The following is a 22,589-nucleotide window of genomic DNA, read 5'->3' on the forward strand; positions in this document are numbered from 1 at the left end:
CTGCATGGCCTAAGACCTCACAGGGATGAATTTTGAACCAAGTGAGATCAAATAGCGTTCCCGTCTGCCCTTCTCATCGTCTTTTTTCCTCTTTTGAAAGTTGCATTCTACTGTTTGAGCGACAAACATCGTCTTACGGCGCATTTATATGATGTTTGTGTAGACGACTGGACGATGGAGCCTAGACTCATGCGTTGATACCACATTCTTATTTCCCTTCAGCCTTCCGATGCACAGAGAGCAAGTATCAGTATTGCGAGTCGTGGATTGCGTCGCAAGCTGGCTGGTTGAGCAGTTCGGACTCTCTTCGTTCATTCTTCTGTGTATTATAAGCGAAAGCATGGTTCTGTTGCGACCCCCCCCCTTTCCACACTCGTTTTCTATTTGTTGTCTCCTTGGGTTTATTTGTTGGAGCGAGCACTGTATTGGTGCGAAGATGCCCTAGAGGGCCGATACCCCTTGATGAGGAGATGGATTGACCGATCGATGTTCTACGATAGTGAAGACGAGATCGCGCCTTGGATAGTGGTAATCAGTCAATGTTAATAATGCGAGTTGCCGCAAGTGCACGTCTTGCTCCAACTCCCGGCAGTGTCTTCCTGGCCTTCGTGACGCACATTGGCCCATACACACACTCCGGATTTGACCGGGTTGAGCGTACTGATGATTCAAGACCAGAGCGATTCCAATGGCCACCGTCGAGTTAACTCCTGGTGCCAACCCCAGCTTCCTCATTCGGACGAGTGCCTCTCCACAAATTGACCTCGCAAGCGGTTCTTCCAACGCCACCTCCGCCGATTCGCATCGGCAGATACGCTTCCGGTGCCTCCTGATTGGCCAATGGCTGTGGCATTGCCCTTCTAGGTGAGGGATGCGCCGTGTTGGCTGCAGCGAGATTAACGATAATGCTGCTGCGATTGAGGGGTCTTCGCCCGGATGAGACGAGACCGGATCGTGCCCCAGGCCTACGCAGGTTACTATATAACCCATGGGCGGCTTCGGATGATGTCGTTGGAGAAAGCCTGCCGAACGATTCAAGGGTTGTCAAGTACCTGTATGTTACTGTACTTGCACAAGCCAATCGGTCAGAGACTCGGTTGACGCCATGAAGCTCCAAGCCATTCTCTTTCCTCAAGTGGCGGCTGCTGCGGCCGCGCCACCACTCGGGATCACGCCGAACCCTTTGACTATCCTCGCAAACCGTGAGAGTGAGTCGCCTACCATCTTCACCTGCGCGGCCGTGGACTGGCCCCCTAGTCCTGTGGGCAGTCCCAATATCCCCCAGGCTCCACCGCCGGAGCTGCAGTCGATGCTTGCCCAGGTCGACCCAGCGAATATTGAGGCCACCATACTGAAGCTTGTGTCGTTCGGAACGCGGCATACGCTGTCTATCCAGAACAGTACTACACGTGGTATCGGGGCAGCTCGCGACTGGATCGCATCCGAGTTTCGGAAGTACGCAGATGCCAGCGATGGGCGGCTCACTGTAGATGTCATCGGCTACGAGCAACCGGCCGACGGCAACCGCATCCTGTTCTCGGTTCGGATCAGTGACGTGGTCGCCACCCTGCACGGCACCGAGTCACCGGAGCGGTTGTACGTCGTGTCCGGCCACTACGACAGCCGAGTGTCCGACGTCCTCGACTACGAGTCGGATGCGCCGGGGGGCGGACGACGACGCCTCGGGCGTCGCCATTTCGCTCGAGCTGGCACGCATCATGTCGCAGCCGGGCTACCCCCGGCCCCGCGCGAGTATCGCGTTCGTGGCTGTTGCTGGCGAGGAACAGGGCCTCTTCGGCGCCCAGGTATAAATCTCCTTGTATTATCACAAGAACAACAAGAAAAAGAAAGAATTAGATAAATGCTAATTATACAATTAGTTCCTGGCGCAGACCTACGCCAACGCCACGCCCCGGGCCAACGTCGAGGGCATGTTCACCAACGACATTGTGGGCGCCTCCAAGGCCGACGACGGCACCATGGACCCGTACACGATCCGGCTCTTCGGCCAGGGCCTGCCGCCGCTTGGGGTGGAGGACGCGGTGGTGCGGGAGCACCGGCTCACGATCGGGGGCGAGAGCGACACGCCCGCCCGCAACCTCGCGCGCCTGGTCAAGGAGGTGGCCGAGAACGGCGAGACGGGCATGAACGTCTCGGTCGTGTACCGCCTCGACCGGTACCTGCGGGGCGGCGACCACCGGCCCTTCCTCGAGGCCGGCTACCCGGCGGCCCGCTTCACCGAGCCCCACGAGGACTTTGCCCACCAGCACCAGGACGTGCGCGTCGACGCGGCCACGGGCAAGCAGTACGGCGACCTGGCCGAGTTCTGCGACTACAAGTTCATCGCGCGCGTCGGCCGGGTCAACGGAGCGGCGCTTTATAGTCTGGCGCAGTCCCCCGGGACGCCGCGCAACGTCCGGGTCAACGCCACGGCGCTCAGCAACGACAGCACCTTCTACTGGGAGCCGCCAGCGGGCGGGGAGGAGGCCGTGGGCAGCTACGAGGTCGTCTGGCGGGCGACGCCGGCGCCGTTCTGGACCCATGTCATGGACGTCGGGCTCGTCAACCAGGTGACGGTTGACCTGAGCAAGGACAATGTCATCTTCGGCATCCGGGCCAAGAGCCCCGATGGTATGCGCGGGGTCGCGGTCCTGCCATTCCCTGTAGCGTAGGGGCTCTTGGCTTTATATGTACGCATTCTTCAAGGACACAGGAGGGCTCATGGTGACAGCGAGACTGTGCGGTGGCGGTCGCAGTACAGTTGATTTGTAGTGTTTCAATGTTACCAATCTCCATTTGCCGGCGGTCTGCAAACCTTGTCACACCTGTACGAGGTCGCTTTTATTCGTCGGATGTTGTGGCCGAATGGGCTGGTTGGCAGTCTACCCAGGTAATCCAAAAAGGATGCAATTGCATCAAATGCTCTGCTGATTGAAAGGATGCGTGCAAGCATCCAGCAAGCCGAGTCACGGGCTGGACTGGAACTATTGGTTGGTTGCGCGTGGAGGACCGACCCCGCCAGATCCTGAGTACATACATGCATTCATGTAGTCAGGTACTGACTGACTGACTGACTGACTGACTGACTGACTGACTGACTGACTGACTGACTAGGTACCTACTCCAGCTTGATATTGCATGATAAGCACCAGACTCGAGGCGAAGGAGGTTGGAAATTCCAGCAGGCCTCTTAGCTTGGCCGCTTGACTACCTAATCTACTACTGTACCACGTCGTAAGGGTAAGTTTACCTCCCCTTGTCAAGTACCAAAGCTAGTTATCGCTCAAGTCACAATCGAATTAAAGAGGTATCCTTCCTTTTGGGTATATCGCCACCTGTACTGCCGCTACCAAACGATATTTTATTACCTGGCAGGGGGAGGAAAACTTATGCCTGCAACGTAGTACTTGTCGCCAAGGAATGATCTATTCCCCTTAGGCCCTAACTACATACTTATATACATCCGGATTGTCTGTCCACTTACCAATCGATCCCGATTGATTGGACTTTGCTTTCCCCGTCCCTCCGGCCCATTGAACCTTAGAAACTCCCAAAAAAAAAAAGCTTCCCCGCGCACCCTCCCGGAAAAAGCGCGCCCGCCCGCAAATACCTACATCATAGGTTTCTTTGTCTTGAGATAAAGGAAAGAAAAAAAGTGTCCCCCATCGTCCCTCACTGCCGCCGACACTGCCGCCGACACCGACACCGACGCCGACGTCGACGACGACGCCTCCTTCAATATGCCTAACAGCACGCCCGCGCCCGCGCCCAGGCCCGACTCCCACAGCGGGTCGAGCTCGTTTGCGACATTTCTGATCATTGGGCGTGAGTATATCGTCAATCCATCCCATTCCATCTCTGGATCTCAGCATCTAGGCCCCCCTCTCCCCTCCCCCGTGCGCCCTCTTTCCCGTGGGATCTGGACGATGATCGTCAGTTAGACCAAAAATGCTAATTCGCGCGCGTCTTTGCGCCCCCGACAAACAGCAACATGCTTCTTCCTCGGCATCATCTTCTCCCAGTTCCCCTACGACTTCCCGCTGCTCTGGACCTCGGAGCCCGTCCCGGCGGCCTTCCTGGACCAGCTCGAGGTCCACCTCAAGTTCGTCCACCAGTCGCCGCCCCTGATCGCCCGCATCCTGCACATCGCTATCGGCACCGGCTTCCTCGGCTTCTTCGTCAAGCTCTTCAAGCCCTCCGAGTCCAACATGCTCTTTGACGGCGCCAGCCTCGTTCTCTACCTCATCGGCGTCGGCATCTACATCGCCAACATCGTCAAGGGCCTCCGCACCGTCAGCGCCGGCATTTGGAACGAGGAGGGCTTCGCACAGACCGTCGACGGGCCCCTCACCGGCGAGGTCATCCTCGGGCGCGAAGACTCCCTCAAGGTCATGGCCGCCAGCAACACCATCCTCGCCCTCGTCCTCGTTGGCATCCTCGTCCTCCAGGCCGGCCAGTGGTACGCCGAGCGCAAGGACCGCGAGGAGCGCGAGGGCCTCGAAAAGGCCGAAGCCGTCGTCCAGCAGCAGCAAAAGGTCTCGGGCGCTCAGTCCAAGAAGAAGCAGTAGAGGGAAAAGAATGCGGTGGGGAGACCACAAAACAACAGGATCTGCAGAGCTGCTGACTTGAGCTGTCATGATATGTAATCAGCAATGGTGTGCATGTGCATTGTTGTGTTTTTCGCATTGCCTGCCTATATTGGATGTAGAGTACTGCACCGCAAGACGCCTTGTATATGAAGCTATATGGCATTTAGTTCATCAGGGGAAGCGCGTCTTCGTTAGCACTTTTAAAATAATAGAATGCTGCTTGAGTGCTGAATCCGAAAGAGTATGTGGCAATTTCTTGTATGTATCATTCATTGACCTTTCCATTCCTACCTAGTAGTCTCAAATCTGTCCAACACATCAGAGAGTGATTAGCCGCGATGGAAAGCAAAACCCGTGAGGGATATACAGAATAGTCACTATATGGATAAATACATGTAAGTATATGCCGCTGTATGTACACAAATGATCCAAGGCCAAGCACTTGGAGCGAATGCCCAGGACTCAAATATCCAGCATTTGGCCCCTCGACCTCGATCGTATTCGCCAACTTCATCAAGTCATGTGCATGAGAAGAGTAAATCCAAAAACACACCCAATAACGCCTCCAATGCTTCCGGTGGTATCATAACTTTGCCTCCCGCCCCCAGAATCCTTCGATTGAGGGACGAGGGCTGAATATCGAGAAAAAAAATCAAAACGCCATGCAAATGCCAATAACATCCATACCAATGATGGATGCTCCTAATGTTTCCTATTCTCCCCCTTTTGGGGTATTACTGTTTTATCTCTCACCACCTCCCGCCTGGCGCTGAATGATCTCCCAGGTCGTTTCCGGCCGCTTCCCGTCTTTCGATCCGGGCGCAGTCAGAGTTCTACCGGCAGCGTAGTTGTTCGGCATCGGCGGCATCGGCGGCCTCTCCTGCTCCTGCCCGTCATACTCGTCAGGGTAGTGACTTTCGCGGCCCATGTCCCTATCTGCCGGTGAGTTGCCGCTCCTATCGTAGCTTTGACCGTGCTGCACATAGCTCAGGACGCCCGAGTTAAGCATATAGTCCTGGAGGCTGCCGTTATTACTGAGCCGTTTCGCGCTGTCCTCGTGGAGGTCCAATCCCACATTGATCGTTCCTCGCAATGGGTCTAGCCTGGCACCCGGTGACACCTCGCGGCTTCCCTGCTTGAGGGGTGGCGGCTCGGCCGACGTGTGACGGCTCCGGGCATCGCTTTCCCACGACCCGGTACTGCCTCTGGACACAAACGGGTTCTCGCTCGGGTGCGGCGGCACAGGCCGATGGTGCAATGGCTGGAACGCACCCTGGGATTGCGACATGGGCGTAGAGTGATTGCTCAGGGTGTTCTGGGCAATGGACTCGTCGTACCATTGGTGGCTCTGCACTGTTGTACCCAGTGGCTTGCTGATGTGGACACCGCGTGGGCCCAGTGTTTGGGGCTGGCCTCTGCAATGGAACTCAGAGTCCCGATACTTCGAGGAGCTGGTGCTGCGTCCGCCCAAGCTCCCGCTGTCGTCGGCTTCCTTCTTTTGCTGGCGGCGTCTGTACAGTAGGAAGCCGATAATGATGGCGCTGAACCCAAGCACGCCTCCTATTGCCCCGCCGATCACAGCGCCGGTAGGGAACGTGCTAGGAGCCGTCGGCACGGGTGTCTCGGATGCCGGCGCGGCTGTGGCGCTGGCGCTCGGAGAGGCACCCGAAGTCGCCGAGGCGGGCGGCTTTGACGTGGGTGAGGGCACGGGCGAGTTGGGCGCCGCCCCTGTCGATGTCGGGGCAGGCTTCGCGCCTTGAGGCTTCTTGCTCTGGTCCTGATCCATGATGCAGTTCCCGTCGTCCCCACATGAATAACCAAAGGGGCAACAGTTGCTCCCGCAAGACGGCAGTTTCCCATTAAGTACTGTCGTCTTGACTTGAGCGTTGGGATTCGAAGCTGGATCTTGCAGCTTCAGGTCGCAGACGATGGGCGCAATGACGGTGCAGCCATCGGGGCCGTTGGGGCAGCATAATACCGTGGTCAGTCCTGCCAACGCTATACATGAAGAGCCCTTATCGCAACAGAAGTTATCCGGGAGCCCCTTTTGCGTACACTTGGCCAGGTTGCCGCTGCCGCAAGTGTCGGCTCTCTCGAAGATCGGGTTTGGTGTTATTGACATGGCGTTGGTGGTAGCGATGCCGAGCGCCACTGCGAGCGAACAGGCCCGCAGCATGCCCCGTATCCTTCTCATATTTGTTTAAGCTTATCGGTGTGTGTGTGTGTTCGTGTGTATTTCCAACACAGGTCCGGGGATGCTGGTGAAAGATTCGAGCTGCTAAGGGCCTCGAAAGCTGGAGGTCGTTCTGAGATAGTCGAGTATGTGTAGATAGATGTCTTGGCGAAATGCAAGGTCGGAAAAGTCCGACTCGAGGTTGCTAGAACTGGAAGGTTTATAGCAGTAAAAGAAGTTTGTTGGGTTTCTACAAGAGAAAGGTAGGTTGACGTGTCGTCAAAGAGCAAGGGGGTGGGTGATGGGTTGTATAGATATCATGGAACAAGGGCAAGGAGAAGCGAGTCACGTCTGGGACAAGGCCATAAAAGCGATTGTTGCTGAGTCCAAGGTTGTAAAGGGAGAGAGACGGAAGACAAAGAAAGTCACGACAAGACAAGGCACAAGAGAGAAGGAGCAGATCGAACGACGGTGCGTGATCTTTGGCAGTCTTTGTTTCGAGGCAGGCCCGTCATTGTCTGGTCAGTCCTGCTGAATCACTGAAGCACTGTCGACTCAGATGACTCGAGAGCGACTTGGGGCAGCCGAGCAGAGCTATTCTTGTCCAACGAAACGAGATAGAAACCGATTCGCAGACGGAGAGGCGCCCTCCAATGGACTGGGGTCTGGATCTCCATCTCGGGCTGGCCATAGCCAAGCTATGTGCAGATTGTGGATGGCCTCGGTAGGCCGGTCCCATTGCCCAGTCGATGGAAATTCTTGCAGACCAGTGCCAAGGGACTGAGGCAACCCGAGTCGGGAAAAGATGGGCGAGCTACAGAACGGGAGGCCATCGCGAAGCGCCCACGCGCAGCGGCAAGGGACGACGCCGGGAGGTGTAGTGGTTGAGAGGCCATCAAACGGCCAGGCAGGTGTTTCGAGATTGGCGCCAGCTGCTTGGGTTGATTGGCTGGCAGCGTTTGGCGGGCTGTGGTGGTTCACCAGCAGCAGGTACGTACCTCTGGGCGCTGGGCAAATTAGCATGTGTTGTGGGTTTGGTGCCTGGTCTTGTGCTGAAATAGGCTTTCCGCATGCCCTCAGCTTCCATCCGGCTTGTCTCATTGGCCGAGATGTGTACATACCTGAGTACCTCAGGTGTCCATGCACCTACCTTATGTACATACATCAATTTGATGATGCAAGTACCAATTCCATCAATTTGATCGTAGGCGCGATATTCTTACACAGCATTGCTCAACTGCCCTCCATCGGATCCGTTCTGACCCGGTGGTCTTCTTCGGCCCAAGATGAGAGACCGCCCACGGCCCATTCCTTTGCCTTCTTGAAGAGAGGCATGCAAGCCTGACAGCCGGTTTGCCGGCGTCGACCATGTTCACTAACCGTTAGGTGCCGATGTTGGGGCGTAGCGATCGCATCAACTCAGCTTGTCAGGGATTTCGGAGGCCACCAAAGACGTCACACCCCATCTGTCAACTTTGGTCCATGAAGAAAGAAAAGGCGCGAAGGTGGAAAAAGAAAGCCCCCCCAAAAAAAAAAAAAAAAGCGATGCATTGATCACTATGGCATACGTACGCATGCACGCAGCCAGGGAAATCTGCAAGTCTGCGGCGGAGCATCTTCAACCATTTCATGCGTCCCGTGGTCGGACTCTGGGGTACAGCTATCATTCTTCACCACTACAGGTACAGGTAGGTCCCTGGCACAAAGTACAACAGGCAAGGAAGACATGGATCGATTGAATGGAACCTTGGGTGGAAAGAAGTATGCTTGTATGTATGTACACCTGATGTAGGTAACGACTTCCATTGAGCAGGCAGTCAGTGTACGTCGGTGGGGAAGCGGAACGGCACACCACACGCAGACGCAGAGGCAGCTCACAGACACGGGCGGGCAAGCACCGCTTGCTTCGTGACCATCAACGTCGCCTAACCTTGCCTGCCCGTCCTTGGGCTCTCACCGACTCCCTCTTTGATCGAAGCTGGCACGAAAGTGGTTCATCATGGCAGGATCATGGCAGGATTTTCTGTCCTAGGTGAGGATCCGTTGTGCTGGCGTTACCACATGACTCCGAATAACCCTGGGCCTCCACTTGCTGCAGAATCACCGCTTCGGCCACTTGATTCGCCGCCACTGTCTCAATGTTACTTGGTTCGGACCCGATCAAAAACGCAGCGATGCGGGCCGTTTCGACTCCAATCTTCTCTTCTACTAACACAACTGAACCCTTAGATTTTCGTATCTGTGTTACGGAGGTTGCCAATGGCATATGAGTCACATTGCTCGTCAGGATCCTATCAGGTATTTTTTAAAAAAATTGGGTATATTGTAATATTATTACATAATTTTTGGTCTCGGAGTCGCAACTCGACGAGATGACGAGCTTCAAATTGCTATACTATAGCAGAGAGCGGGAGCTGTCAAAGCGGAGCTTCCCTCCAGCAGTAAAAGGCCCCCTTCCTCGGGGCCACAGAGATATACCAGGGCCCAAATCCAGACCATATGCTCTTGATCCCAGAAATGGCTAGACTATATAGCCCACAAAAAAAACTCCTGTCCCTAATGCAATGCCGTGGTATCTTGAGTGAAAGGTAGAGAAAATAAACGACCCCATCGTGTGGCGAAGTCGAGGTGGTGTTGCGCGCGCGCGCGCGTGTGTGTGTGTGCAAACGTGCGCAGTGAAGAGCAAAGTAGAGAAATCGTCGTCTCCTCATAATCCGTAGCAGTGACCATTCCACCCATCGTGACAGCGCTCAGCCCAGCTGCTCACGGAAAAGATCCCAGTCCGTAGTGTTGTCGCCCCATGGAAAGAATCCCCAGAATGCGCCTTGCGGCGTCCTCTCTCCCTCTCTCTCTCTCTCTCTAAGAGTTGTGTAGAGGTGATAATTAAGTTAGTGATGCAGAAGTAAAAATTGTTTGCCGCCAGAAGAAGGATGCATGCAGGTCCTTCCGCCTCACCATCCCCTTTTCAAGGCCAGCTGTGAAGGCAGAGATGATGGTGCGGCTAGATGAGCAGGTAGTCCCACTGCCTCATCTGCATGGCATCTCTCCAGGAGATGTATGGGATCTCGGTAGATCCTGTCGCGCTAGGGCTAGCCACAAAGCTGTCGGCCTGCTGCCAAACATCTCGGAGCAGGGTGGTCACGCCACCAAAGCTGCCGTAGTTAACACCATCTCCGACTTGTGCGATGCGCTCCTCGAAGAGCTGGCGGAAGGAAGAGTTGGGAAGGCTGACAGATCCGCCGACCAAGTAGACCCATGACAGGCTTCGGTCGAAGCCACCTGCGCCCGAGGGGATGTGTTGGAGCACATTGGTTAGTTTCTCGACCAAGCCAATGCAACTGGCCTGGCTGGGGGAGAATCCGGGCACCAGGCTGCAGAGGTAGATGCGAGCAGCCAGACGGAATGCGCTAGTGATGTTGCGGCTCAATTGCTTGGGGCTCAATGAGCCGTTGGCGTTGAAGGCCATCTTGGGCGCCGTCTCACACACCTCAGTCAGACCAATTTGCTCGCCAAGGGATGAAACATGCTGGCAGAGAGTCATGTCGTCCATTCCGTCGAGCTTGAGCGCCTCCAAGCAGGCAATCTCGGAAATGAGATACATCACTCGGTCATCGCAGCCCATGAGCTCTCGAAGCCCGAGGGAGGAGTTTGTGGTGGAGAGGTGCTTGTCGCGGTAGGTGTGCGCAAAGGTGGGAGCGCGTCCTTGCATCGTGGCTCCCAAAATGTCAATCCATGCCGTCAGGGTCATGTTGAATGGTGTTTGAGCGAGCGGCTCCGTGGGATCTGAGACCAGGCGGGGCAGGTCGAGCTTGGTGACGAGAGACTTCACGGCCTCAAAGTGCTGGTGCCATGGGATGTCGGGAAGACCGTCGTCATAGCGGCCGACACTGCACTGGAAGAAGATGAGACCCAGGGTTGCTTCGAGGATCTGTTGGTGGTTCTCGTCCTGGTTGAGGGCGGCGCAGAGAGCCATGATGGTTGCTTGTCGATGTCGCATAATGTCGTTGTCAATGTCATCCGATTGGATGTTCATCGTTGCCTTGTAGTGCTGGGCAGCGACCATTAAGCAGCAGTGGAGATAGGCCTTGTTGTTTTGAAGCGCAGGCATAATCAGACCAGATCCTACTGATCCGTGCTGGTTCGTCTCGATAATTGGGAAGATGGTGGGCAGGACAAACTGGACAAAGTGGTCCAACAAGCGCTGGTCACCGTCATCCAGTTCAATGTCTACTTGGCTGTTGTTTGTGGTAGGGCCGTGGGAGAAATCGAAGAAGTTGGGGTTCAGGTTCTCTTCTGCAAGCGACTCTCTCCGTTCTTGGTAGATTTGCTCAGTCCACTCGCCTCCCAGAGGGTAGGAGGGCAGGACTGTGCCGGGAGGCGGCGGGTGGTAAGTGCTGAAGGTTGAGATAGTCGACTCCCGCAAAGTTGGCACGTCATCGACAAACATCTGTCGTTCCGTCTTCACGTCGATCTCGTAAGGAGACATGGAGAACATCAAGTCCGGGTGTTGGTGGATTTGAGGAGTATAAGAGCCATAGTCCGAAATGTTCGGCGGGCTGTTGAAATTGAACGAGAAGTGCGAATCGATGGAGGCTGACCTTGTGCGGTCCAGGGGATCGGAGAATGTGGCCGAGGTAGGAAGCGAATGGGAGAGACCGGGCGGCGAGCTGACAGAGGTTTGAATGGTTGCATGCGAGGCTTTCTCTGATAGCTTCTTCCGCTTGATGATCATCTTGATGTCGTCCTTGTGTTGTCGTCGCGCCTCGTTGTTACTCCACCACATGGGCCTCTTATACTCGCAGCAAAGCCCGAGGTGTTTGCATGCTGAGCACATGGGCGTGCCCTCGTCGCACTTCTTTCGCCGTAATCTGCAGGTGTAGCAGCCTGTTCATTGACTCTGTGTTAGTATTGTGTGTCTATACCCAGCCGGGTTGGCCGCTTACACGGGCTAACTTATAGCCAGTATAAGTGAGGCCAACCTTGTGTGTAAGCCGAAAAGGGAAGGAACACGGACCTGTTCTTGACCGGCGATGCATTTGTGTCTTTGCCTTGGTGTTTGCATTGTTGTTGGTAGAAGTCTTTGAAGTTGCCTTCGTCTTGGTTGGCTGTGCGACTGCCATGTTGACGCCTGCTGGTGTTGTTGCTCCTTTCATGAGGTCTTCTCTGGAGTTGGGGGGCAGAGATGACATTTGTATTGTAAGTCCAGACGAGCAAAAGTACCTGCGTCTTGCGAGTAGCGATGTGGGGGCCTCGCTGTTGGGGTCCTCTTGCCGAGTCGAACAGGGGGGTCCAGATTCGAGCCAGGGAGTGTCGTAAGGATACTCTCCAGGGACCTCTTTAGTTCTTTGCGTGGTCGGTTTTCTTAGTTCGGCTGTCCAAAAGCCCCGGAGCAGATCTCGAGTGGAAATGAAGGCGGGCAAGCCCAGCCAGTGTGATGAGAATCGGGGTAAAACAAAAAAATTAGATTATGCCTCGTCGAATGAGTGACAGGATCCAAGCAAGTCCAGCTTGCCTTTCACGTTGAGAGGTATGGGGTGATGGAGGGGGGTTAGAGAGGATGGCGGAGGGAGGAGAGGGAGGATGTTGATTTAGGGATTGGGACGACACTTGAATCTTCTGCTCTTCACCTCGTTCCTCAGATACACTTGACGGCCTGGCGGTGCAAGACTTATATCGTGGCCTCGTCTTCATTGACCACATCGGCCTGCCTCACGAACCACAAGTCCTGTTCTATTTTTGACACATTCAGCGAAAAGGACTAATTCCCAAATTAGCCCAATATTCTGCAGGCCTAATTAGCAACATGCAGACACATCCGTCAGTAGTTCACTACCCAACTGGAATAGGACAAGGTGACATGAGCCAGGTATGCGCCCAGGAGTGCCAATGAGGTTGGCCGCTCGAGGGCCATGCCATGGGCCCGCAGATAGTGTGGATGTACTAGCCAACCACCCCCCGGCTGAGAATAGCAAATCCATCTCGGACAAAGTCTTTGTACCGTGGGCGGGTGGCACTACGGAAGCACGCTGCTGCAAGGACGGACAGGGATAGCCGCAGGGGTTATTTGCCAGGATATTGGGCAACTGAACCTGTAAGGTGACCAGCTTTGCTTTTTGTGTGGCTGACCACTCGTTCGTTAGAGCAAGACAGCCCGCCGCTCGACCGGCCGTTGATGCATCATGCAGACACTAGCATGTCATAATCAACCAACAACCAAGCAACACTTGTAGGCTTGTCAGTGAGGCACTCGCAAGCCCTGGCCTTACTTACCCCAGTGCTACCCGACCTTCATCTGCCCGCTTTGCAGAGGGGATTCTCGGTTTACTGAAAAGGCGCAAGGGTCGATGCTGATCCCCAATACCGGGCGGGGGGCGTGATTTTCGGCCACAAATTGACTCGACGACCACGATGCGTTTGAATTGCTTCATCTGCCTAGTGGGACGAGTCCTCGAGCTACCGTAGCTCCCTCCGAGACTAGCTATCATGGGCTGTTCGTCGACCATGCTGTGCTGTTCGCACGATAAAAAAGCCACGAGTACGGAGAAGGCTCGTACAGAACACACAAACCCCACATCCGTTTCCCGGAAATGGGCGTGCCACCAGATAGTCTGAGCTCGGCAAGATACAGATACCTTGATGCCCTGGGCGGAAAACCCTTGCACCGATCACAACGTACGTCGACAGCACGGACAACATGGACTGTGCTCGCGAAGATGCTGCATGTCAGACTCTCCCAGCACGCACCTGTAGATAGTATGCATGCTATAGGTCCCACATATTAGTGTTGATTTCTCTTTTCGGATAACATGTCGTGAATGCCATTTGTGCCGTCCGTCACACAGGTTTCTCTCTTGCCTGGTCGTCCGTCTCTGCCAGACCATCCATGCCCGAAGCCTGGAAAGTGGGGATGGCGGAAGCAGGTGCTGATCATCTCTCACGACATCCTCCCGCCCAAATCAGGCTAGGAAGAAAGAAAAAAACCTCGGGCAAACACGTGCCGAGCATCCAATGCTTCTCTGTGTCTGGACCTGGGTTTGCTGGGCCTCCGTGGCTCTGGAACACAGGTCACTTCGTGGAATGGCCATGCGCAATATGCCGGCTTGGCCAATGGTTCGCCGTCGGACAGAGTCATCGATGGTATTGGCCAGTGCAGCACCAGTCATTGCTCGCCCATGATTACTGGTAATTCCCTTGTCCGGTCAGCAGGTATGCAGCAGCAATCCGTGCTGTAGAGTCGATGCGACTTGTCACCGACGCGAGTGCGTACATACCTACATACGGTAGGCCGTGGTACAATGAAGGAGGACTAGGAGGACTAGGGGGAGGAGACATAAGGAGTGGCTGCTTTTCTGCCCCTTCGCCCTTCCCCTCAATGGCTCTGTCCCTGGATTTGGCATGTAGAGTCGCTGATTCGACGTTGTGTGATATTGGATGGTGCATTAGCGCCCTCGGCGGGACCAACCGATTAGCATCTGTGATGAAGAAGCGACTTGAGCTCGCAGATTGGCTCGCTGGCGGGAGCTAGAGAAGAACGAGCAAGGGAGCTAGAGGCCAGCTGGGGATAAACTTGGACGAATCTGAATGCAGAGACGGGAAGGCCACGGCTAGCGCAGATGGCTGCTAACGTAGCCTCTGGAGCTCGAGCGGAGCTTGTCAACAAGCGGAGACGGCTGCTGTGGAAACCGGCTGTACAAGTACTACTCCAGTACGACGAAAAGAGGAGGCGAGCGGGCAGGCAGTGATGCAAACTGAACTGACTGCTGCTACTGGAGAGACAGAGAGAGGGGGGTGGAAGGCCGCAAGGGACAAGACAAGCAGAAGGCAAGGTACGTTCCATTGTATGTCGTATGCAGGCTGGCCCAGGTTTAAGCCGATCCTTCTCCATATTTGTTGCTGCTTTTTCCCCCTTGTCTTTCCTGTGCTGCTGTGAAAATGTGACTGATGCAGGTGAGATAGGGCACAGCGATACAGAGAGCAGGTAGGGAAGGCAGTACAACGGGGGGGGGGCTGTTCTGGACCGGCTGCTGTGAAAGTTCTTCCGTAAGTGTGTTCAGTGTGTTGAGTGTTGCCCATTTGGTTGACCCCCCCAAGCGAGCAAATTAGTAGTCACTTTCTAAATTTAACCCATCTTCCCGATCGTTAGCACCATCACAATGTGGGCTAATAGTCTCGGCCGTCACACAACGCACAACACACACACACACACCGACCCAACCTGCCAGCAAAACCGGATACGTTACTTGGCGGCAAAGAAATCACACCTTACTCTGCAGCTAATTAGCCCCCGAATCTATCGTCATCAGCGTGGGCTAATTAAGTCCTTTTCAATGGCAACCTGGGCTAAATTGGGTCGGTCACTACATAAGTACATGCCGTATGTATATGCCAACCTGCAGCATCTTGGCATGTCGAGATCCGCTCATTCATGTAGGTAGTGGCCAGCCAAGTACGGCTCGGTACTTTAGAGACGCCATCCATGGGGTGCACTGCTTGATCCTTGGTCAAACAACTCTCCCCACGACATACCTCCGCTCCGGTCATGTGCTCAACAATGAGCTTGTGAACCCGTCTGTTGACCGCCTTTGAGAATATCACTTGTGGCGCAAAGCACAAGGGGGGGCGGGTAGGCGAGGTTCAGTAGCGCTCTCCGGTCTCGATTTCTACATGGCCGAGACACATCTTGAAGACACCTACGTGTAAGATTCAGCTGTAGTACTGGATATGTTGCTTGGGCAACATAGGCAACCCTGATACCCCGAAAGGGGAAAGGGAACTGTGAAGTGAGTGAATGGGTGTGAGAATCCCACCACACACACTGCTTATCCTGCTATCTACCAACATGTTAAGCTGCGAGTGTAAGTCAATATGTAATGAGAGCAGCCCACAGCCCAGATGACGGACCGGGAACCAAGGACAGCAGAATGCAAATCATCATAAGCAGGGCTGGCATGGATCCTGGTCGTGGCCCGTGTTTCCGAGCAAATATACAACCTCCCCAGTGCTGCAGGCAGAACTGCAGGGCCCCCCCCAGAACCATAACCCTGGTTTGGTCACAAATGACAAGTGGATATTACTGCCGAGTCGAGGTGGGTGATTCGTTGTAGAAAGCGAAAATGCTACCTTTCGGTACCTAAAGCTATGCGGGTGCCCAACCCGCTCATGCCATCTGCTGCCATTGTTGATCACGGATCTAGCTGCGCATTGCTCGACTCTTGTCGTGACCTCCGCGATTGGAGACCGGTAAAGCAGTCGACGAGAAATCCATCACTCCTTTTTAAATGAAGTCACATAACATGACCTGTGTTGGAAATTGGACAAAGCGTGCTGTCTCCGGCTCGACTCGAGAGTCGACCTCCGCTGGCCAATTTCGCCCTATAGAATGGCATTATTCGCCCCTGGGCATCCCATTGGGCAATTCCTGAAATTCGGCTAGGTCAGGGCCAGACCGTGACCGCCAGTAAGCTCGTCCTGCCGAGACATGGCCAGAGTGCGGGACGGTAGTCATGGCAGTCCGAGAAAATCTGAGGGTGTGAGACGGCCCAGTGTGGCATCTCGGGCACAGCCCCAGGATCAGTGCTATCCATATTCACATGTTCCTGACCCGGTTCACTTGAGCTGAGGGGAAGAAGACCCCATCGGGTACAGTCGGTGGCTCTTGTCGGACGAGATTCTCGGCTTCCCATCGGGCCCGGACGTTTCCTTGTAAGAAAAAAGGAAGGAGAGCCACACGGTGAAAGGTGGTGACGTTCGAGTTACGATAAGAGCAATCCTTCTTGGCCGTTGTCGGCGTAGCCAGCGACTGGCAGAGCAGCCTCCAACCCTGCTACTGCGACTTATTATCGTGAGATATCACAGCAATCAATGCACGGAAGGGGTTGAATATGCAGGGCGGAATCACATATTTTCTTTGCAGGACTAGTATGTAGTAGTTGCAAAGTGCCAAACTCGACCCAGGACTCGCTCATGCTTTGGCCTATCTCCTACCTCCTAGTTTTCGGATAGTATTCAGCAGCTCTGCCTAGATCGGACGACGGACGACGGACGACGGTTTCCTATCAACGGACCCTTTTTGGAGCTGAGGGATTTCCATTGTCAATCTCGCATGGTATGGGAAAACAAGAGATGGGCTTTTAGTGGCATTACGACGGTAGTACCGTAGTAGCAAGAAGTATGCAGAGAATTCCGCAGGGTCCCTGGCATCCCCTCCTCTCTCTCTCCATTTGCGCGGGCTAGTTCAATCTGAAGTTACATTGACAGCCCCTTTGCGACAAGCCTAATGCACAGAACTGATCCGTCCTTAACGGCCCGTTCATGATCCTCTGGTCTAAACCGTAGCTGCTAGCAGGAACGACTAGGCCGGACCGAACCAGGCACTGATAGCTCGCTGGTAGCTGCTCAGCTACTAGTTAGTGGTAGCATTATCATCATCCAAAAGAGAGATCGAAGTGGCTAGTGCTGTGTTACGGGAAGCATTATGCGAGGCAGAGGCTGCGAGGAGCGAGGATCACACTGATCATATGCTACTAGTTCGCAATCCGACGGGGAAGAGCCAATAGCAGCATGCCCCTAGGAGAAGCGCTGGGTGGCCCCCTTGGAGAGACTGTATGCGGTCAGCACTCACTTCTTGGGTACAGCAACATGATTGGTGGGGATTGAGTTGGACCCCTGCCCTTCTAGCTCTCTCATTTCTAACATGAGCGAAAAAGAAAAAAAAAAAAAAAAAAAAAAAAAGAGTTGAAGGAGGAAATAGAAGAGGGGGGGGGACTCGAAGAATGGATCGGCCTGGGTTGGCCCGTTAAGATTTGGATTCGGTGCTATCACTCACGCCCCAGAGACCGAGATTTACCCAACTAACCTACACCAGGTGCCAGGGCAGGATTTTTAGCAAGCGTTGTCGAATGCGATAGGACGGCCCGCATCTTCAATGGTCCCCTATGGGGCTTCATCGTCGACGCAGGGAAAAAGCAAGACTCTAGACTGGCGATTCAAGTTTTGGGTTCTCACCGCCAGGTCTCGTGACTCACAACCAGCCGCATCACGGGGTGCGGAGGAGCCGTAGTCAAGACACTGTCGGCCAACGGCATCTGGGTTCTGGCCAGAGGAGCTGATCGTCTTCGCCTGCTGGGGGGCCGTCGTCAACTTGTAGTCCACAGCCACGCCCGCTGGCGTCTGGGGACCGAGTTGCCACAGCTCGATGATTAGGCAGGAGGCTCGCACGTTCGCTCTGGAATCGACAGTTCAGACGGTTGACGGGTGCGTGACCAGGCACCCTGGTCGGCATGGCCAAGCGCTTAGACGGCTATTTCTGGGGTGATTCCGTGCTTCCTGCCCAATCACGACTCGGCGAGGCTTCTGCATCACCTCCACCCGTATAGCTCCCAGCCAACCAGCCACTCGTCTCGAGCCCAGTGCCGCTGCATCTAGCGGCCGTTTGCTCTGCACTCCCAAGGTCCCAAGGTCCCAAAGTCCCAACACTCGCTCCTCGCAGAGTAGCGAGCTCGACAATGCTATTCTTAGCGAATGGGGAGACCTGGCTCAGGCTCTGACCCTGCCCGATCGTCTACTATTCCCCTCCCAAGCAAACTGGTTCCTCGTCGTACCATGCAGGTAGGTAGCACTACTGCTGCAGGCGGTCTCCTTGTGAACTGTGCTCCCGGAGGGAACGGCGAAGGAAACAAATCACCTTGTCCCATTATCCGACCTCGAAGCAGCTCTTCCCACGTTATCACAACGTGCTATTGTGCATGCCTGGTCTACTGCCGTGTACCGCTGTAGAGCTGATACATATACATACTATCCGCAACTTGCCGCTTGTGTCTCTCAAGCCCCTCTTTCCTCTCTTTGCGACGTCAGCTCTATTCCTCGACTATACCCAGGTTTTCTTGCCTTTTCGTCTTTTCTTATCCCGTATATCATCGATTCTAGAACATAGTAGTTTGCCGGCAACGGCCTGATACCAAAGAAAGCGTACACTGCGCAGCCTTGGTTTTATAGCAGCAAATATGGTGAGTGAGCCCAGGACACGTTGGAGACTCGCCGCTTTTCCTTACTGATCATGATGCTCCAAAGTATACACAGTCTTACATGGCCCGCGAGCAATCGCGGCGGGAGATGCAACAAAAAACCCGCCTAAACGATTCCTTCTTCGGTCTGAAGGGCCCAGAGCCAAGGCCCAGTTCAATAGCCACCGAGATTGTAGACACAGACTGGGACGAAGATGATGATATAATCAGCGAGAATGAAGAAGATGATGGAAACAACTCACCCAGATTAAGCCTGAACTCTGTAAGACGACCTGCGCTCCCGAGGAGATCTATATCCATACCTGTCACTGACACCCTTTTCCCCAGTCGGGTCAGCAAAGTATGACGACGCTGTCGTCCTACGAAGAGGCACACACGCCCAGGACGAGCAGGACTCGCGAGGCGTATCCCATCGAATACGACCCGGTGAAGCCGGTTGAGGGACCTAGAGGTCCGCACCTGTTCCGCGCCTCCTCGACGTCGTCGAATTCCTTTGAATATGAGGAGGCGCTCTCTCTTTCACCGATCACGCCAAGGGCACCCAAGCCCCTAGATGCGGAATCACGCTTCCACTACTACTCCCAGGAGCCTTTGCCGCCGCGGATGCGCAGCAGCCCGTTCCAGTTCACCCACGAAGAGTTGGACACGGAAAACTTGGCCTCCTGGCAGCCGGAGAAGGTGGCACAATGGATGCTCAATGCTGGCGTTGAGCCGCACATCGCAGAAAAGTTCATCGAGAACGACATTACGGGGGCTATCTTAATGACACTGAAGTCGGAAGATTTGAAGGAGTTGGGCATCGGCTCCCTCGGGATCAGGATGAAGCTGTGGCACCATGTCTCTCAGCTCCGGGGCATCCAGGAAAAGAGCTCGCGGCCATCCACACCCATTGAGAACGAGGAGAGCAGAGAGGCCAGGAAAGAACGGAGAAGAGTGGAGAGGTGCGATTCTGACGCGAAGCCCAGCCGAGGACACATCAAGCGGCGTATGAACAGACCAGCACACGAAGACATCATTTCACCGCTCGAGTCTGTCTCCATCGTGGGTATCGAGCAAGTCATCCCCAAGCCTCACAAATGCTCCAAGGGCGAGGCTTGCAAGACGTGGAGGAAACAGCAGCGCATGATCGAGGAGTTCAAGAAAGAACACCCTTTCGCCGACAACGTCGGGGGAGTCATCCTTGTTGCCGGCGACCCAGGAAATGCATCAACCGCAAAGGCTCTCAACCGGCCTTCTTCTACAGAGGCTCTGCGGCCAATGTCCGACGCCGTGCCCTCCGTGGTAGCATCTTCTGATGTCCTCGGACCCGGCGCCGGGATGGGGCCCTTCCAGTACCTCCAGGAAGCAACTCTCCGCAACGTCCAAGCCCGAGACCCCCAGGACAATGTCAGGCAATTCTTGGACTTCCAGCACCAAGAAGGTGACGTCTCTCAAGGCGAGGTGCCGCCAACTCCTCCCTTTGAGCTCTACTCCAACACACAAGCACCGCATGAGGGGCTTCGCACCCTGCCCAAGTTGTCTATTCCTGGACGACAGACGGTCTCAAGGGCATCGCAGCGTGGACCATCCCATCTCCAACAGTCCTTCACTCCGTATCGTATGGAGAGGGCTGAGGCTCTGTCGCCTGAACTGCAAACCCCAGTCGCTCCTTATCGGTTTGGCACGCCGTGCTCCGAGATGGACATCCCAGTCACAGCCGTCCCATTGGGGCCGGTTGCGCGAGATGCGTCACAGTCAGTCCCGCCCGATATGTCGTACAGGGCCGGCCCTTCAGTTCCAGTCCGCACATTTTCGCGAGCATCTCGCAGGCCATCAACCTTTCAAACCATGGCGCCCCTTGAGGAGAACGCAGCGACCCCCATCGACCGCACCATGCCGCATCAGCAGCAGCAGACCAGCCCAACGAGGAGCTCGCCAAATAGGTCCCCCCAAAACTCGCCTCCCAGAGTTCCTTCCCGTCCCCAACAACCGCTTCACGCCCCTCCTCGTGCCCAGTATCCCTGGTCGCCCCAGCAGCGCTCCGCATTCGAACGCACGCTCCCGCCGCTGGAGGCCACCAGCCCGGAGCCGCCGACCGCGATCCGGGACGCCGAGGGCATCTCGTACCAGGGCCCCGTCCGAAAGCGCAAGACCAAGATGCTGCGGCACGAGTGGCACGACCACTACGCAACGCTCAAGGGGACGCGACTGGCAATCCATAAGGACATGGAGACGCGCCGGGCCAACACGCTCGAGTACATCGACATTGACGACTACGCCATCGCCTGCTCGTCGCTGGCCAGCACGTCCAAGCTCAACGCCGCCTTCAAGGCCATGAGCATCTCGCGCTCGTCCAAGGACGGCAAGGGCAACAAGGATGTCGCTGCCTTCGCCTTCCAGCTGATCCCCCAGGGCAAGGAGGCTCTCACCGCGCGCCTGCACAAGCGCGAGAGCAGCCTTGGCAGCAGCTCCGCCGCCGCCGCCGCGCTGGCCGAGGGCGTCAACGGAACGGGCAAGACGCACCACTTCGCGGTCCGCAGCCGTGACGAGCGCATCGACTGGATGCGGGAGCTCATGCTCGCCAAGGCGCTGAAGCAGAAAGGCGAAGGGTTCGAGATCAGTGTGAACGGAGCCATGATCTAAGATTGGGGGAGAGAAACGAAGAAGAAGAAAGAGAGAAAGAAAGAAAGAAAAAAAGCTGGAGACAGGAACTGCGGGCACGAACGAATATAACGATGGGCGGATATTTGGACTTTATTATTGCGATTTTGGTTTTTGGATTCTTGATCATTCTCTCAACTCTGCTTTTGCATTATACCACATATCCTGATTCTAGGGATTTTTCCTTTTACGTCGAGTTCTGAGCTGGGGCTTTGGTGCCGGGCACGACATGATGCTGGACAAAAGCACAAAACAGTTACACACTTTTACATATGATACCATTCCGAGCCAGTACTCGCTTTGCGATACTGGCAGGACAAGCAAGCAAGCGCAAGCATTCTTGGGTCTTTCTGAGCGAATCTAAATTGATTTCATCTTCTTCAAAATTCCTTTGGCTTCCAAACATGAACTTCGTTTCTTCGCATACTGCAGTTAAGCACCACGCTCGTTGATAGCGACATAGTTGCCAAGTAGTACCCCGTCCGAAATACAGGAAGTAATGGCCACACCTGTAGATATACCTCCCGCATACACGCATATCAGTGTCAAGGGCGTTTCTTCTTCTGAACTACAACACCCGAAGCCAGGCCATTTGCATCCGCTCCTCGCAGCGTGCGCCTAAAGCCGAACTCTGTGGCGTTACAGGTTGAAAGTCATTTAGAGATCGACAACAGTTCATGTGATATAAACTTGGCCAACTCTGACCAACCATTCAACAAAACCAAGAACATACTGCATAAAACACGAAACGGATGCCATGTAGACCAACAGCGTCCCGCCCTATCTGCCTGCCATTTCCGCTACCAAATGTCTAACGTGTAGTATATGGGCTGGACGCTTTACAATTGAGGGCGTGCGATTTCGCCTGAAGAGCATGTTGTTGAAGTACAAATCTCGCAGGGCTTGCCATTCCAGGAAAATGAAAGCCCCCTGGGCCGAGGAAGGGAAATGATAGAGCTTCAGTTCACTGATGTTGTCACACGTTTCTTTTGCGCCATAGTATTACAAAGCTGCCGGTTGCATAGCCAACGGTCCAACAAATGAATTCTTTACTCGATGACATTTCAATTGAATAAGTATTGGGTCAAGACATGGCTTTATACCATTGACCCGTTCGAATGACGAATATAGATCAAATCTCTCCAGGGCAGAAAACTTGGGCTC

At 54.8% G+C, this 22,589-nt stretch overlaps 6 protein-coding genes across 6 annotated transcripts; 3 read left to right on the forward strand and 3 right to left on the reverse strand.

Annotated features, from left to right (window-relative positions):
• Nucleotides 1-1,105: 1,105 nt before the first annotated feature.
• Nucleotides 1,106-2,672, forward strand: PG986_013463 (zinc metalloprotease; the record flags this gene model as incomplete). The annotated part of the gene is made up of 3 exons (XM_066849685.1): nt 1,106-1,596; nt 1,652-1,805; nt 1,881-2,672. The coding sequence occupies 3 exons, from the start codon at nt 1,106-1,108 to the stop codon at nt 2,670-2,672; spliced, it is 1,437 nt and encodes a 478-aa protein (XP_066693828.1).
• Nucleotides 2,673-3,740: 1,068 nt separating this feature from the next.
• On the forward strand, nt 3,741-4,568 carry PG986_013464 (Shr3 amino acid permease chaperone; the record flags this gene model as incomplete). Its single annotated transcript, XM_066849686.1, has 2 exons — nt 3,741-3,825; nt 3,988-4,568. 2 exons carry the CDS (start codon nt 3,741-3,743, stop codon nt 4,566-4,568), a joined length of 666 nt encoding a protein of 221 aa, XP_066693829.1.
• Nucleotides 4,569-5,331: 763 nt separating this feature from the next.
• Nucleotides 5,332-6,711, reverse strand: PG986_013465 (uncharacterized protein; the record flags this gene model as incomplete). Its single annotated transcript, XM_066849687.1, has 1 exon — nt 5,332-6,711. One exon carries the CDS (start codon nt 6,709-6,711, stop codon nt 5,332-5,334), a length of 1,380 nt encoding a protein of 459 aa, XP_066693830.1.
• A 645-nt stretch (nt 6,712-7,356) lies between these two features.
• Nucleotides 7,357-7,881, reverse strand: PG986_013466 (uncharacterized protein; the record flags this gene model as incomplete). Its single annotated transcript, XM_066849688.1, has 1 exon — nt 7,357-7,881. The coding sequence occupies one exon, from the start codon at nt 7,879-7,881 to the stop codon at nt 7,357-7,359; it is 525 nt and encodes a 174-aa protein (XP_066693831.1).
• Nucleotides 7,882-9,763: 1,882 nt separating this feature from the next.
• Nucleotides 9,764-11,951, reverse strand: PG986_013467 (Transcriptional regulatory protein pro1; the record flags this gene model as incomplete). Its single annotated transcript, XM_066849689.1, has 2 exons — nt 9,764-11,646; nt 11,777-11,951. The coding sequence occupies 2 exons, from the start codon at nt 11,949-11,951 to the stop codon at nt 9,764-9,766; spliced, it is 2,058 nt and encodes a 685-aa protein (XP_066693832.1).
• Nucleotides 11,952-18,764: 6,813 nt separating this feature from the next.
• Nucleotides 18,765-21,407, forward strand: PG986_013468 (uncharacterized protein; the record flags this gene model as incomplete). The annotated part of the gene is made up of 3 exons (XM_066849690.1): nt 18,765-18,767; nt 18,841-19,047; nt 19,113-21,407. 3 exons carry the CDS (start codon nt 18,765-18,767, stop codon nt 21,405-21,407), a joined length of 2,505 nt encoding a protein of 834 aa, XP_066693833.1.
• Nucleotides 21,408-22,589: the final 1,182 nt, after the last annotated feature.

Source organism: Apiospora aurea (assembly GCF_038362705.1).
Source record: "Apiospora aurea strain CBS 24483 chromosome Unknown utg000009l_segment0_segment0, whole genome shotgun sequence".
Classification (NCBI taxonomy): domain Eukaryota; kingdom Fungi; phylum Ascomycota; class Sordariomycetes; order Amphisphaeriales; family Apiosporaceae; genus Apiospora; species Apiospora aurea.